Raw genomic sequence first — 15,570 nt, 5'->3', positions numbered from 1 at the left:
GTGCCTATGTTGGTCAGTTCGCCATTGAATTTTTTTAATTTTTTTAATAAATTCGCTTTGATATTTCAACACATTTCCAGATTACTCTTGAATATCGTGAAAAATATCGAAGAAATTACACTGACAAGTGCAACAGGCGGAATATGTGCGCAGGGGAAGGGGCCGTGGCGATGGCAGTTAGTGATGTACCCTGATAACTGCACATATTTAAGTGTTATAGGCAGAATATCTGTGCAGGGGGAGGGGGCGTGGCGGTGGCTAGCGATGTACCCTGATAATTTCACATATTTAAGTGTTATAGGCAGAATATCTGTGCAGGGGGAGGGGGCGTGGCGGCAGGCCGGCAGCGGTTACAAACAGGCACATCAGTGGGCCACAAATTACTTTCTAGTCAGAATGGTGGTCCCTGGGACAAAACCAGTTGAAAACCCCTGGTGTACAAGTTAAATGTATACGTCAGGAAAAGACAGTTGGGGCAGACTTTAAGGGACAAAATAAAGTTGAAGGTAATAAATATGGATCGCGGACAATAATCAATGTTTTTTTCTCAATATCGCTCTTTCTGTCTCATTTAGATGTGCTATGTTCGTAGTCATGACTGTTCGCTAGCTAACTATGATAGCTAACTAACTAACCACTAGAATTAGAAAATACTACATTTAAAAAGTCTAAATTTGAATAACCTATCAATAGAAAACAATACTAGTATTATATTATTACTATTATATTGTTACTATATATTATTATATATGACTACCTAGCTCCTATTGGGTACAAAAATCTTATAATACAACGGGAATAATGGTTGAGTCGGACACAAAGGGCCTGTTCGAATAGGCTTAAAATGCTCCCTTCCTTCCTTCCTTCCTATTAAGAGAGCAAGGACTGTTCGAAATGTCTTAAACTCTCTCTTCCTCTTTAGTAAGATACCTTGAAATACGTCACATAACGGTCATTTTTCAAGAGAGCATATGAGCTGCCTTGCTGTCTTATGGCGGCAGGTATTACCCATAACTCTCTGCACCATTCCCTAACCAGAGAAAAAATGTAAAAAAGATGGCAGATGAAATCGTCGAAGTTCCACAAAAGTATTCACCGATGTACGTTTCTTTGCTTTTTTTGGTAATTTAAAAAAAAAGTTAAACAGTGTACTATGTACTTATGTCATGCTTGATTAACAAAAATAGTCTGTTTCGTTAGCGTTGTATCCGTTAGCCAGGTCGCTAACAGTAGCTGCTAGCTAGCAAATAAGCACACACAGCATGATGACACAGCGTCATGTTGCCGTACATGCTATCTTAATAGACTGTTCGAAATCAAAGGTTTTTGAGATACTTTCCCCCAAAAGGACCTGTCTCGTCAGACACCTGTCTAACAAGAGATCAAGGATTAGACAGCTATCTATGAATCCGAACACAGCCAAAGATGGCGGCAGGCTTCACGGAAGTGACGTCTTTGGTACCCATGAATGCTTTTCCCCAACACCCTCGAAAACAATAGGGACTTTAAGCAGTGACGTTAGAGGGACGGCTACGGCGTCCACGAAACATTCCAACGGGTTGCCGTAGTAGTGGTAATCGACTATCACTAAGCAACTAATTGACCGATCGCCAGGGCCCCGCCCCCTTAGTTACTGTTGCTACATCTGACACAATTCCCGGAACTGTCAAGCCAAAAGCCATGGCGTGTACGGGGACAAGCGCTATAGCTGTCAGTGTGAGTGATGATTTTTGGAGTAATACCTCCGCGATATCCTCCAGATCAAGGCAAAAGGGACTGCAATATGCAGTGGAAGGATATATCCAAAATATTAAGATCAACAACGAAGTGGACACAACAATAATCGAAGCAAAAGCATACAGGTCTCAATAAAAAAAAATTGAAACCCCACGACCTTATCATTAAATGCAACCAGCACAACCTTGTGACTAGTAATGTTATTTCACCACTGGGTAAGATCTGTATATAATATTTCAAGCTAGCTAATAACCTACAAAGATTCTTTATTCTTATTATTTATTCCGTCTCTGGCAAAAAGACTCTGGAGGTATCTATCTATCTATCTAGCAGGATGGTGACAATCTAGAGCAGGGGTCTTCAACCTTTTTCAGCCCAAGGACCCCTTGGCTGAGAGAGACGCTGAGCAGGGACCCCCACCGCCCCAAATTTGGGCCTGATATTCATATAATTTATTTGGAACTAAGTGTCAGTCACACACACACACTCCCCTACACATGTTTGAACAGAATTACAAATCATCTGTGACACACAACTAGTTTCAATTTATTCTGTTTATTATTGACATTTGTTCTCCCTTACAGTTAGTCGTCACTCTATATTCAATTAGGGAGGGACAAAGAATTGAGTAGCTTGAGAAGCTTAAGTATGGATGAAATATCTCATACCTAGTGAGAGATCTGACGTTTGAGAATTCATCATTCATGTCTTTGGCAACGACATTCTCCCTATGAAGCATGCAGTGCATCATACATGGCTCTTGCACCGTCTGTGCACATCGCGACACATTTTGGCCAGGGTATATCATGTTCATGGAAAAAATTGTCGATCACTTTGAAAATCTCTGAACTTTTTTTTACCTCCAGGCAGCTGCTTACAGAATCGAAATTCCTCCTGCATCTCATTTTGGTCGACAAATCACAAAAAAGCTAAAAGCTGAGCTTCGTTCAACACATCGGTGGATTAGTCTAATTGTATTGCAAAATAATCTGCCTTCGGGAGTTTTGCGACTAATAGTGCCCTCACATCAGCTGCCAATTCAATTCAATAGGGCGGGCATTGGGATGCTTTTCAGCTTTTTTACGTACTCATCCTTCCCAAACATTGTTTTGCACATATCACTAGCTGTTGGCAATATTAAACGTTCCACAATTATGTATGGCTGTTTGGTCTGAGCGACACGTAATGCAACTTGATAAGAGGCTTTTAAAGCTAGCTCGCACACTTTGGCTAATTTTCTCATCAAGGTCTGCTGGCCCTCAAAAGATTTTAAACGGGAAATATTAAAAAAATTTCTTTCAAGTGAGCATGGGTTGTCTTTGAGTGTCGTTGCAGCTGCTAATTCTTCACCATCAGTCTCTTTGTAGGTGAAGGCAAACTTCAGATAATTCTCTGAATATTTACCTGTCTTCTCCCGTTTGCGCTTATTGGCTGTTCATGTTGGCATCCTCTGAAGGTAGATCATCTGAACCGCCATCAGTGGTGTCTGACGCGGAGCTTTTGTTCCGAGAAATTACAAACGATCAATTATTTCAAATTGTATGGTTATGGCAGGTAACGTCTTTTGGCACCAGAAAGCTAAATGTAGCTAAAAGTGCATATGTTGCCATTATGATAAAATGATCGCCTGAAGACTCATGGGTAGCCTGTGTATTATTTTTAAGGAATAGAAAGCAATTTTTACGTTCTGTTTATGTTTATGTAATCTTTTGGACGTTTTTGGAAGAGGGAAAAAATGCTTCAGATGAAATCATTTGGCGGACCCCCTGCAGTACCTCCGCGGACCCCCTGGGGGTCGCGGACCCCCGGTTGAAGACCTCTGATCTAGAGAACAGTACAGTAACGTACCAGTGTGGATCAAGATAGCTGCAAGTAACGTTATTGTTCAAGGATTGTGTGTGCATGTTGCTGAAAGTATTTCAAAGTCACTGTAGTGATAACTTGCTTGTAAAATGATGATCCTGATGTAATGCTATGGCTTTGTATCAGATCGCCAGGTTATTGCTCTCAGGTTGTGCCTTATGCATACCTTGGGATACTCAGGAGTAGGTTGCCCATTCACAAAATGCTACAAAGATTAAAATAAACTAGAAAATGCATTTCCTGAAGGAAATACCAGTGCATGAAATGCAAAAGTTAAGAAAGGAAGAAGAAAAGAAAGAAGAGTGAAGAAGCAAAGAAGAAAGGAAAGAAGATTAAAAGAAGGAAAGAAGAGTGGAAGAAGGAAAGAAGAGTGGAAGAAGGAAAGAGGAAAAGAAAGAAGAGTGGAAGGACAGAAGAAAAGAAAGAAGAGTGAAGAAAGGAAAGAAGAAAAGAAAGAAGAGTGAAATAAGGAAAGAAGAGTGGAAAGAAGAGTGGAAGAAGGAAAGAAGAGTGGAAGAAGGAAAGAAGAACGGATAGAAGGAAAGAAGAAAATAAAGATGTGTGAAAGTAGGAAAGAAGAAACGAAAGGAGTCGAAGAAGGACAGAAGAAAAGAAAGAAGAGTGAAGAAAGGAAAGAAGAAAAGAAAGAAGAGTGAAATAAGGAAAGAAGAGTGGAAAGAAGAGTGGAAGAAGGAAAGAAGAGTGGAAGAAGGAAAAAAGAAAGGAAAGAGGAGTGGAAGAAGGAAAGAAGAAAGGAAAGGAGTGGAAGAAGGAAAGAAGAAGGGAAGAAGGAAAGAAGAAAAGAAAGAAGAGTGAAGAAAGGAAAGAAGAAAAAAAAGAAAAGTGGAAGAAGGAAAGAAGAGTGAAAGAAGGAAAGAAGAAAAGAAAGAAGAGTGAAGAAAGGAAAGAAGAAAAAAAAGAAAAGTGGAAGAAGGAAAGAAGAGTGAAAGAAGGAAAGAAGAGTGGAAGAAGGAAAGAAGAAAAGAAAGAAGAGTGAAAGAAGGAAAGAAGAGTGGAAGAAGGAAAGAAGAGTGAAGAAAGGAAAGAAGAATGAAAGAAGAAAGGAAAGAAGTGGAAGAAGGAAAGAAGAGTGGAAGAAGGAGAGAAGAAAGGAACGAAGAGTGGAAGAAGGAAAGAAGAGTTGGAGAAGGAAAGAAGAGTAAAAGAAGGAAAGAAGAAAGGAAAGAAGAGTTTAGAAAGGAAAGGAGTGGAAGAAGGAAAGAAGAAAAGAAAGAAGAGTGAAAGAAGGAAAGAAGAGTGGAAGAAGGAAAGAAGAGAAGAAGGAAAGAAGAAAAGAAAGAAGAGTGAAGAAAGGAAAGAAGAGTGGAAGAAGGAAAGAAGGAAAAAAAGAAAGTGAAAGAAGAGTGGAAGAAGGGAAAAAGGAAAGAAGAAAAGAAAGAAGTGAAGAAAGGAAAGAAGAAAAAAAAAGTGAAAGAAGGAAAGAAGAGTGAAAGAAGGAAAGAAGAGTGGAAGAAGGAAAGAAGAAAAGAAAGAAGAGTGAAAGAAGAGTGGAAGAAGGAAAGAAGAAAGTAAAGAACAGTGAAGAAAGGAAAGAAGAGTGGAAGAAGGAAAGAAGAAAGGAGAGAAGTGGAAGAAGGAAAGAAGAGTGGAAGAAGGAAAGAAGAAAAAAAAAGAAAAGTGAAAGAAGGGTGAAAATATTGAAAGAAGGAGAGAAAATGGAGTGAAGCAGAGAGATGGAGTGTGAGAGAAAGTAGAGTGAGAGGGATAGAGAGAAAGATAGAGAGAGAAAAAAGTAGAGTATGGAAGGTGTCTTGATATTCCTAGTTATACAGTTGAATGGAGAGGGACAGAGAGAAGAGGAGCCTTGGAACCTTGGCGCGGGTGTCAGTGAAGCACAGGTGCAAGCCAGTTTAAAGACCCTATTATGATGTCATAATGGCCCAATGTAAGTCAATGGGAGAAATTGTATTAGTTTTTCTTTACTATCTTAAAAAGTATAAAGTTTAGACAAATGAAAAATACATAGCACAAGTGTCCTTTATAAGACCTACGCGACAAAGTTTGAGCGAAGTTTCTACGTTAAGCGGTTCGAGCTGAATTAAGCACAGAAAAAGGTAAAAAGAATAACTAGAAAATGCATTTCCTGAAGGAAATACCAGTGCATGAAATGCAAAAGTTAAGAAAGGAAGAAGAAAAGAAAGAAGAGTGAAAGAAAGAAAGAAGAAAGGAAAGAAGAGTAAAAGAAGGAAAGAAGAGAGGAAGAAGGAAAGAAGAGTGGAAGAAGGAAAGAAGAAAGGAAAAAAGAGTGAAGAAAGGAAAGAAGAGTGGAAGAAGGAAAGAAGAGTGGAAGAAGGAAAGAAGAAAGGAAAGAAGAGTGAAGAAGGGAAAGAAGAAAAGAAAGAAGAGTGAAAGAAGGAAAGAAGAAAGAAGAAGAGTGAAGAAAGAAAAGAAAGTGGAAGAAGAAAAGAAAGAAGGAAAGAAGAAAGGAAAGTAGAGTAAAAGAAGGAAAGAAAATGGAAGAAGGAAAGAAGAGTGAAGAAAGAAAAGAAGAGTGGAAGAAGGAAAGAAAGATAAAGAAAGAATGAAAGAAGGAAAGAAGAGTGGAAGATGAAAAAAGAAAAAAGAAGAGTGAAAGAAGGAAAGAAGAGTGGAAGAAGAAAAGAAAGAAGGAAAGAAGAAAGGAAGTAGAGTAAAAGAAGGAAAGAAGAGTGGAAGAAGGAAAGAAGAGTGAAGAAAGAAAGAAGAGTAGAAGAAGGAAGAAGAGTGGAAGAAGGAAAGAAGAAAGGAAAGGAGAGTGGAAGAAGGAAAGAAGAGTGGAAGAAGGAAAGAAGAAGAGTGGAAGAAGGAAAGAATAATATTCCTAGTTATACAGTTGAATGGAGAGGGACAGAGAGAAGAGGAGCCTTGGAACCTTGGCGCAGGTGTCAGTGAAGCACAGGTGCAAGCCAGTTTAAAGACCCTATTATGATGTCATAATGGCCCAATGTAAGTCAATGGGAGAAATTGTATTAGTTTTTATTTAATATTTTAAAAAGTGTAAAGTTTAGAAAAATGAAAAATACATAGCATAAGTGTCCTTTACAAGACCTACGCAGCAAAGTTTGAACAAAGTTTCTAAGTTAAGCGGTTCGAGCTGAATTAAGCGCAGAAGTTCGGTAAAAAGAATAACTAGAAAATGCATTTCCTGAAGGAAATACCAGTGCATGAAATGCAAAAGTTAAGAAAGGAAGAAGAAAAGAAAGAAGAGTGAAAGAAGGAAAGAAGAAAGGAAAGAAGAGTAAAAGGAAAGAAGAGTGGAAGAAGGAAAGAATAAAGGAAAGAAGAGTGAAGAAAGGAAAGAAGAAAAGAAAGAAGAGTAAAAGAAGAAAAGAAGAAAGCAGAGTGAAGAAAGGAAAGAAGAGTGGAAGAAGAAAAGAAGAGTTGAAGAAGGAAGGAAGAGTGGAAGAAGGAAAGAAGAGTGAAGAAAGGAAAGAAGAGTTGAAGAAGGAAGGAAGAGTGGAAGAAGGAAAGAAGAAAAGAAAGAAGAGTGAAGAAAGGAAAGAAGAGTAGAAGAAGGAAAGAAGAGTGGAAGAAGGAAAGAAGAGTGAAGAAAGAAAAGAAGAGTAGAAGAAGGAAGGAAGAGTGGAAGAAGGAAAGAAGAAAAGAAAGGAGAGTGGAAGAAGGAAAGAAGAGTGGAAGAACGAAAGAAGAAGAGTGGAAGAAGGAAAGAATAATATTCCTAGTTATACAGTTGAATGGAGAGGGACAGAGAGAAGAGGAGCCTTGGAACCTTGGCGCAGGTGTCAGTGAAGCACAGGTGCAAGCCAGTTTAAAGACCCTATTATGATGTCATAATGGCCCAATGTAAGTCAATGGGAGAAATTGTATTAGTTTTTATTTAATATTTTAAAAAGTATAAAGTTTAGAAAAATGAAAAATACATAGCATAAGTGTCCTTAACAAGACCTATGCAGCAAAGTTTGAACGAAGTTTCTACGTTAAGCGGTTCAAGCTGAATTAAGCGCAGAAGTCGGTAAAGAGAATAATAAGAAGAAGAAGAATAAGAAGCCTAGGAATAACAATACAGGGCATTTCATGCACTGTAATAAGAAGTAGAAGAAGAATAAGAAACGAAGGAATAACAATACAGGGCATTTCATGCACTGTAATAAGAATAAGAAAAGTTTGGATAACAATACAGGGCATTTCATGCACTGTAATAATAAGATGAAGAATAAGAAACGAAGGAATAACAATACAGGGCATTTCATGCACTGTAAAAAACTTCATAATGGCCTTTTGTTCAACATTGATACAGTATGTTAAGCTCGAGCTAGTCTCTCCAACTAAAGTGTTAATGTTAAAATCAAAATGTTAATGTTACCGTCTGTAAAATTGCACGCTGCGCTATCCTAGCTAGCGATGTTAATGTTACCGTCTGTAAAATTGCACGCTGAGCAATCCTAGCTAGCGATGTTAATGTTACGTCTGTAAAATTGCACGCTGAGCTATCCTAGCTAGCGATAACAAACGCCAGCAGCATAAATACAAAGTATTCGTTAAAAGTTCTGTTCAATGTTGTATCAAGCATTAAGCATAAATACAAAGTGCTCGTTAAAAGTTCTGTTCAATGCTGCCGTTTGCTATCGCTAGCTAGGATAGCTCAGCGTGCAATTTTACAGACAGTAACATTAACATTTTGACGGTAACATTAACATTTTGATTTTAACATTAACACTTTAGTTGAAGAGAGTAGTTATGTACTTGTAGTGGTAATAATACAAGTTGTCATGAACCATAACTGTTTGGGGATGTTCTCTCAACTAGATAGTTATCATACCTAGCGATAGCGTAGTTTGCTAGATAGATAGCTAGCTGCAAGCAGCTTCATTTACTTTGGAGCAGACATATGTGTGTTTTTCGATATATTGAGTTGGGAGTGGGGTCTCCCACACTGTTTAATCCACCGCCGTCACCTTTCCTCCTGTGTTTTTGGCTTTGGAAATGCGAGAAAAAAACCGATGCATCCTTCTAATCTCTGTGTCAGATCTAAAAGTCCCGTAGGCACACTGTTTCACCATGCTGCTCAGACCTCAAAGTTGTCGGACCTTCTTCTCTTAGTAGCGGTTGCTAAGGTATGATTGGACGAGGTCCGTTCTAGGGAGGAGTTTCGCGATCGGTGAATTGTAACTCTCAACGGCTACTTCTTGGGTTCGCTCTGAGCATCATCTTGGGGGCTGGCAACGGATGACATGTCTATGAACAAACAGGAAAACCGGTCAAATTATCGGGTGTCTTTAACAAATATACTAATAATCCATAAAGCTACTAACGGTGGAATCGAATATAAACAATGTTGTGTTTAGTTAAGATACCTTCTAAGTATTTTCCGTTTTTGTGTATTACAGTTTCACTCATAAATGTCACCTGACAATCAATAAAGGAGCAATGCGCTAGATAGCTAAGATACCTGGCTCGTGAAATCGAGTTTGGCTGACTGTTGAACTACGTTGTCCTTTGGGGAAGTGGAAGAGGAATTCTAACGTTGAATTTGTATTTGTATTTTTTATTATTAATATTAAAACTATATTAAATTATAAATATCACCACATTTTATCCTGAATATGTCTTTCTTTTAGCTTGGAGAAAATAAAAATGGTATCGATAGTAGTCTAGTAGAAGTAAGTCACAGCGACAGAAACAACAACAAATAATAATAAGTGCCATATAAGGCCACTAAAGGTCGTCAAAAGCACATCTAGCATTGCTAAAACGGTCGTTACCCCTTTCGCGGTGCTTCCTTTCAACGTCCTTAAATAACGTCCACAGGACGTCTAGAAAACGTTTCCCAGATGTCACCGCAATGTCCTCAGGACGTTCTTGGAACGTCCTGCAGAACGTCCCCAGGCTGTCAAGGGAACCATACACATTTACGTTTAGGGAACGTTCGGAGAGGACCATAAACTGCATTCATGACTCTCCCCTTATTTGCCCACAGTAAGTATAGAACTGGAAGAACTGGATTGGACTCTGGTGAGTGATTGGTCTAAACTGATTTCATTTTTCTCCCCCTCTTTACCCACGGTATGTATAGAACTGGAAGAACTGGATTGAACTCTGGTGAGTTCTTAGTGAAGCAGTGTGGAAGTATCTAATTACTAGTCAGACATGGTCAATTCAATGTTTCTTCACAAAGATGGAAGAATCAGATGTTATGCTGGAGTTAGAGACATAGAGACAGTGTTTTCTTTTTCATAAACCATTTACATGTAATTATCTGTCAAAACCTGATATTCACTGCAAGCACATTGTGCTTTGGGGCTTTGCCACATCAATCAAAACCCGAAACTCTCTTTGGATTTTGCAGCGTGCGCTGGGATCCAGCCTTGGGCTACCAGACTTTAAAACACTTGTTTTAGTCTGGCTTTAAACAAAGAGAGAAAAGAAAAAATCTGTCACATTTCTATGGTAGATTTGAAATTCTCAAAAAAGAAAATAAGTTATTTCAGTTGAAAAGTCATTTCAATTCATTTTTTTTTAATTAATTTCAATAAATTGTATCTGCATTGAACGAAATCTTGTACCACAAACAATGCACAACAACGAAAATAAAAACATTTAAATAATTATTGAACGGCGGTATTAATGTACATGTTTATGTCCAAGTTAGCATGTGTGTATTGTGTATGATTAAATTAACTCTGAACTTCAGGTTGCCCAGGTGCTCCCAGACTCGCAGATCTCTCCCTTTACTGAGCCATGGTAAACACAGAACTGGAATCAACTGGACTGGAATGATGAGTGATTACCTAATCAGTGCAGCATCAGAGTGTGTGAGTCTGTCTCTGGTTCCTCACATATGGACAATCAGGTTCTTGTTCATGAAGAATACAAAGAAAATCACCTACTACACAGCATGTGATTAATAACAACAGTTATGGTGGTGATTCATGAACCATTTAAATGGTATTACCAACTCATGATATTCACAGAGAATGATACTAATCACAGTCATCCTTATATTTCTAAATATGTGTGTAGCCTTCTGTAGGCCTATCACCAGACTACGCCACCCCTTGAGCTAAACTTTAATAGCAAGGGGAACTCCGCCCCAATAATGGTCCAACACAGGTTCTTTGGAAAAATATAAAAGATTAAGTTTATTTTTGTTTCTCGTTAAAATAAGGTGTCATTTTGGTTGTCAATAAATAAATACATAGACAATACATTAAATGGATTTCATGGGAATGACCAAGGATAAGGATAAGATAAGAATAAGAATCCGGAGCCACTGACACACAGACTAACAGGGGGCCTGCCTCCAATACCACACGTGAATGAGAGCACACACTAAGAGTTCATTGGACACACCACTGCAAGCGCACAACTTAGGCACATTAAGAAAAGGGGGTTCACGCTTCACTGCATTACACCGCACATCATCTCAAGGGTGAAAAATGATCCTAGAGGAAAACCGGCCAACCTGTAATCTAGGCTAGGGCCCAATCAATACCCAGGCTATTGAGGAAGGGGAATGACACGGGGGAGACCGATAACAAATTACAAAAACAAACAAAACAAAAATAAACTCTCTAACCTGTGGCTCACAATATCCTCCTAACCACATATATACTACTAGGCCCTCAGGCTAGGGGAAAACAAATATTTGCTCCAAAATATCTATGTACTTTTCGGCATTAATGGTGCCATCACAGAAGTGTAAGTTACCTTTGCCAAGTGCACTGACACAACCCCATACCATGACAGACAGTCTGGATGGTTTTGTGGCACGGTGGCTCAGTTGCTTGCACTGCTTGCACTGCTGCCTCACAGCAAGAAGGTCATGGGTTCGATTCCCGCATGGGGCGCTGTTGGCTCTGGGGGGCAGGTCCTCCCCAGAGTGCACAGTGCTCAGGTGGGCTTTCTCCCGGGCCTTTCTGTGTGGAGTTTGCATGTTCTCCCCGTGTTCACAAGGGGTTTCCTCCACTAAGAACCCCAACAGTAAAAACATGCAAAATAACAGAACTCATGTCCATCCCTGACCAAAGATGGACAGTTCACTTCACTTGGTCCCTGGGCGCTGCAAAGCTGCCCACTGCTCCTGGGGGGTCCTTGAGGAAGGACGGTCCAGGATGGGAAAAAGCAGAAAAATAAATTCACCGCGACCTCAGGCCTACCTGTTTGTGTGTGTGTGTGTGTGTGTGTGTCCTGTGTCGCCTCCATATATGCACGTGTGTGTTCCAGTGTGTCGTGTGTGCCATTAAAAACCTGACAAAGGTCTTAATTATATAATTATATTATAATTATTATGGTCCTTTTCTTCTTTGGTCCGGGCACAAGGCGTCCATTTCTTTCAAAAATGATTTGTCTGACCATAATACACTTTTCCACTGTGTGATGGTCCATCCCAGATGCCTCCGAGTCCAGAGAAGTCGATGGCGCTTCTGGACATGGTTAACATAAGGCTTTTTTTTGGCACAGTAAAGTTTTAACTGGCATTTGTGGATGTAATTACGCATTGTAGTGCTTGACAAAGGTTTGCCAAAGTAATCCTGAGCCCATGTGGTTATATCGCTTATAGATGAATGACGGTTCTTGATGCAGTGCCGTCTGAGGGATCGGAGATTACGGTTATTCAGCTTAGGCTTGCGTCCATGGCCTTTACGTACTGAAATTCCTCCAGATTCCTTGAATCTTTTAATTATCTTATGCACTGTGGAGGGTAAAATATCCAAATCCCTTCCTATCTTTCTTTGAGAAACATTGTTTTCAAACATTTCAATTATATGCATTTGTTGGCAAACTGGCCATCCTCTGCCCATCTTTGCTCCTAAAGACTAGGCCTTTCCTGGATGCTGCTTTTGTACCAAATCATGATTACAATGACCTGTTGGCATCAGTTGTTTCAAATCACATCATTATTTAATTATTCTACCTCATTACTACCCCTAAATTGCCCCCGTCCCAACTTTTTTTGGAATGTGTTGCAGGCCTGAATGGCAGGAATGGATGTATTTTTACAAATCAAATGCAGTTGACCAGACAAAACGTGAAATATCTTGTGTTCATACTGTCTGCAATGAAAGATAAGTCAAGGTACATTTATAAATCACTGCTTTCTTTCTTTTTTTACATTTTTCATACTGTCCCAACTTTTTCTGATTTGGGGTTGCAGATATAGACCAATGAATTGTGTTGATGTATTGATCTTTTTACTCAATGTTACACTTTTTTTGGACTTAGTTTCAACAGAATCTGCATTGTTCAATGGTCACGAGGGCTTCTGTGTTAAAATACTCAGTGGTGACCTGCGGCTGTAGAAGAAGGGAAGGACTTTCTCAGTAAATGTGTGTTTGAAAGTGTGTAAGTGTGTATTTTGTAGAGGATCAGAGAATGACAGCTGTCCTTCATCTAAATCCAGATGCACTCTGAGTGTGTGGAGGTTCTGTTTCAATACATGCACAGGTCCTCCAAAACCCACTCCAAACCCCACACGCCACACTCTCCACCATGAGAAGGTTCCCCACTTCCTCTGGTTGGACTCTGTGGTCACACCCACATACCAGCATGTACTGTCTCCAACTTCAACATCCCAGCAGTGTGACCCTGAGTTGAAGCCCTCTGAGCCCAGGACACATTCCCAGAAATTAAATCTTTCTGGATTATCGGGGAGTGTCTGTCTAAGATCTGTCATTTCAAAGCTGGTCAGATCCTCAGAAATGATGAACGATGGGTGTGCAGTGTTTGGGTCCAACACTACAGGAGCTGAACAGAGAGATGAGGAGAGGGTGAGCAAATGGACTCAGGTGTATGACTTATTTTACAGTTTGCTGGATGGTTCTAAATGCATCATTTAGCTGTAACTTTGAATTTTACGTTGATGTCATACTGCGAGTTTGTGTGTGTGTGTGTGTGTGTGTGTGTGTGTGTGTGTGTGTGTTTTTTTTTTTGTCGTAGGTGACATAGAACTCACTGAACTGAACGATGTCCTTCATCCTCTCCCAGACTCTGAGCTTCAGGTTGCCAAGGTGCTTTGCCACATCAATCAGAGCTCCCAAAACTCCCCATGGTTTTTGCAGTGTGCACGTAGAACTAGGAAAACAGACTGTAGTTAGCACTGGTTTTAGTGTGGGTTCAAACCAAAAAAAAGAAAAATTGAAATCTCTCACATTTCTATGGTAGCCTTGACGTTCTGGAAAACAGCATACAGCACATATTTCAGTTCAGTTAATTTCAATATACTGTGTCTGTCTTGAGGGCTTACTTCTTGTTCACGTAATTGACAGTAATGATACATTATATATCAAAATATCTTTAAAATAGATAACAATAATCAAAAATATTTATTAAATGTCACACACATCTCTCTATGTTTTTTTACAACTGAACTGAAACCACATGTCCATACCTGTAAGAAGATTATATCTTCAGCCACCATCTGCTTTTCAATGGCGGTTATTGTATCTGAAAGAATGGACATCTCCTTGCTCAATTCTTGAATCTTCTCTTTCATAATAAAACTCTTCTGCTTCTCTTCCTCCTTTAGTGCTCTTATTCTGGCATCCTCTTCATCTTTCAGAAACTGATGAAGCTTCTTAAACTCCTCCTTGATCTGCTTCTCTGACTGATGGGCCTGGACCTTGAATAACACACATCAAAGGGACTACAGTCATAAACAAATATTACCCAAAACAAATATAATTTGTCGAATATTAATATTGTCAAAGTAATAATGTGTATTACTGTTGACAGCATGATCAGTTTATCCAAGGGCTGAATTATCATGTGGTGAAATCATAGCTTTATATTTCTGAATGATACTTGTTACGATCCCGGCTCGTGAGCCGCAACATAAATTGGAGGCAGACCACAGAGTAAACAAAAATAGGGGTTTATTTCCGATAAAAGAAAAATAGGGGATAAAATAGTAAATGCAAGGCACCAAAAAAACCATAGTGTGCAGCAGCATTAAAACATGGTGAGAATGCAAGACCCCTTCTGAGGGCAAACAGCTTGGTTTCTCAGTTGTGCACAATCAAGCAAATGGTGCCCATTTACCACCCAAAGGCTGTTGCACTGCCACTGCAAGGCCAGTGGGGGGTGCAGAGGGGCCTAACATTACTAATAATATAAATATCAGTTTGTGTACTTGTAATATCTGTATCAAATTGCTCGGGTGAGATGCTTGATTTAACTTCAATCGTAGTTGTAATGAAACTGAGTAGCTGCGCAATACCAGTTGTTTACTTATCATATCATATAGATAATATTACACAATGTAAGAAACAGTGTCATGAAGTCAATGGTCTTTTTCCGAAACTTGTTGTTCTGGTTAATCTCACCTTAATGTGACTGGCTGTTTGGTCACATGTTTTTTTCACTTCTTCAAATTCTTTCAGTTTCTCTTGCAAGGGCTTCAGTACAGCATTGAGTTGTTTCTATAATGAACAAATATTTGATACGTTGAGATTATCTATACTCATTTTCTGTTATTATGGATGTTTATTCCGTAACAGCACAGATACAAAAGGCAAAGTATTTCCATTACCAAGTCATAAATGACATTTCCACCGATAAGCAAATAATAGAAACTCACTTTATAATCTAGTGCAGCTTCATCTATGGGAAGGCACTGGTGTTCTGAGTGTTTCCTGGAAGCCTGACACACCACACATATGGGCTGTTTATCCTCCAGACAGAACAGCTTGAGTCTCTCACTGTGCAGACTGCAGAGCACATCAGACCCCCCTGAAGCCCTCTGACTCTTCTCCTTCAGGAAAGACTCACATAAGTTCTTCAAAGACAAATTCAGTGGTGGATTGTCCAATGAAGATTGTCCTCTACAAACTGGACACTCTTTAGATTTCTTCTCTCTCCAGAACTTCTGAAGGCAGTCTTTGCAGAAGCTGTGACTGCACAAAAGAAGGACGGGATCCTTGAAAAAGTCAAAGCAAACAGGACAGGTGAAATCCTCTTCAGGTAGAGAGCTTTTAGATGCCATCCTCTTCTCACAGAAACAGTCACTTCGCT

The 15,570-nt window shown here is 39.4% G+C and overlaps 1 protein-coding gene across 1 annotated transcript; it reads right to left on the bottom strand.

Annotated features, from left to right (window-relative positions):
- Nucleotides 1-12,711: 12,711 nt before the first annotated feature.
- LOC105891780 (E3 ubiquitin-protein ligase TRIM35-like) lies at nt 12,712-15,541 on the bottom strand. The gene is made up of 5 exons (XM_012817959.3): nt 15,137-15,541; nt 14,883-14,978; nt 13,939-14,179; nt 13,514-13,645; nt 12,712-13,305 (listed from the first exon to the last, which is right to left on the bottom strand). The coding sequence occupies exons 1-5, from the start codon at nt 15,539-15,541 to the stop codon at nt 12,812-12,814; spliced, it is 1,368 nt and encodes a 455-aa protein (XP_012673413.3). The 3' UTR covers nt 12,712-12,811.
- Between the last annotated feature and the right edge of the window lie 29 nt (nt 15,542-15,570).

Source organism: Clupea harengus, chromosome 11 (assembly GCF_900700415.2).
Source record: "Clupea harengus chromosome 11, Ch_v2.0.2, whole genome shotgun sequence".
Classification (NCBI taxonomy): Eukaryota; Metazoa; Chordata; class Actinopteri; order Clupeiformes; family Clupeidae; genus Clupea; species Clupea harengus.
The sequence above is the reverse complement of the archived record's forward strand: the minus strand, read 5'-3'. Positions and strand labels throughout refer to the sequence as shown.

Bases quoted from the DNA above. Each gene is read 5' to 3' on its own strand.
- LOC105891780 (XM_012817959.3), bottom strand. From the start codon at position 15,541: ATGGCATCTAAAAGCTCTCTACCTGAAGAGGATTTCACCTGTCCTGTT. The intron at 14,180-14,882 runs GTGAGATTAACC...GTGTTATTCAAG, and splicing joins AAACAGCCAGTCACATTAAG to GTCCAGGCCCATCAGTCAGA. The intron at 13,646-13,938 runs GTGGTTTCAGTT...TGCTAACTACAG, and splicing joins CTTCTTACAGGTATGGACAT to TCTGTTTTCCTAGTTCTACG.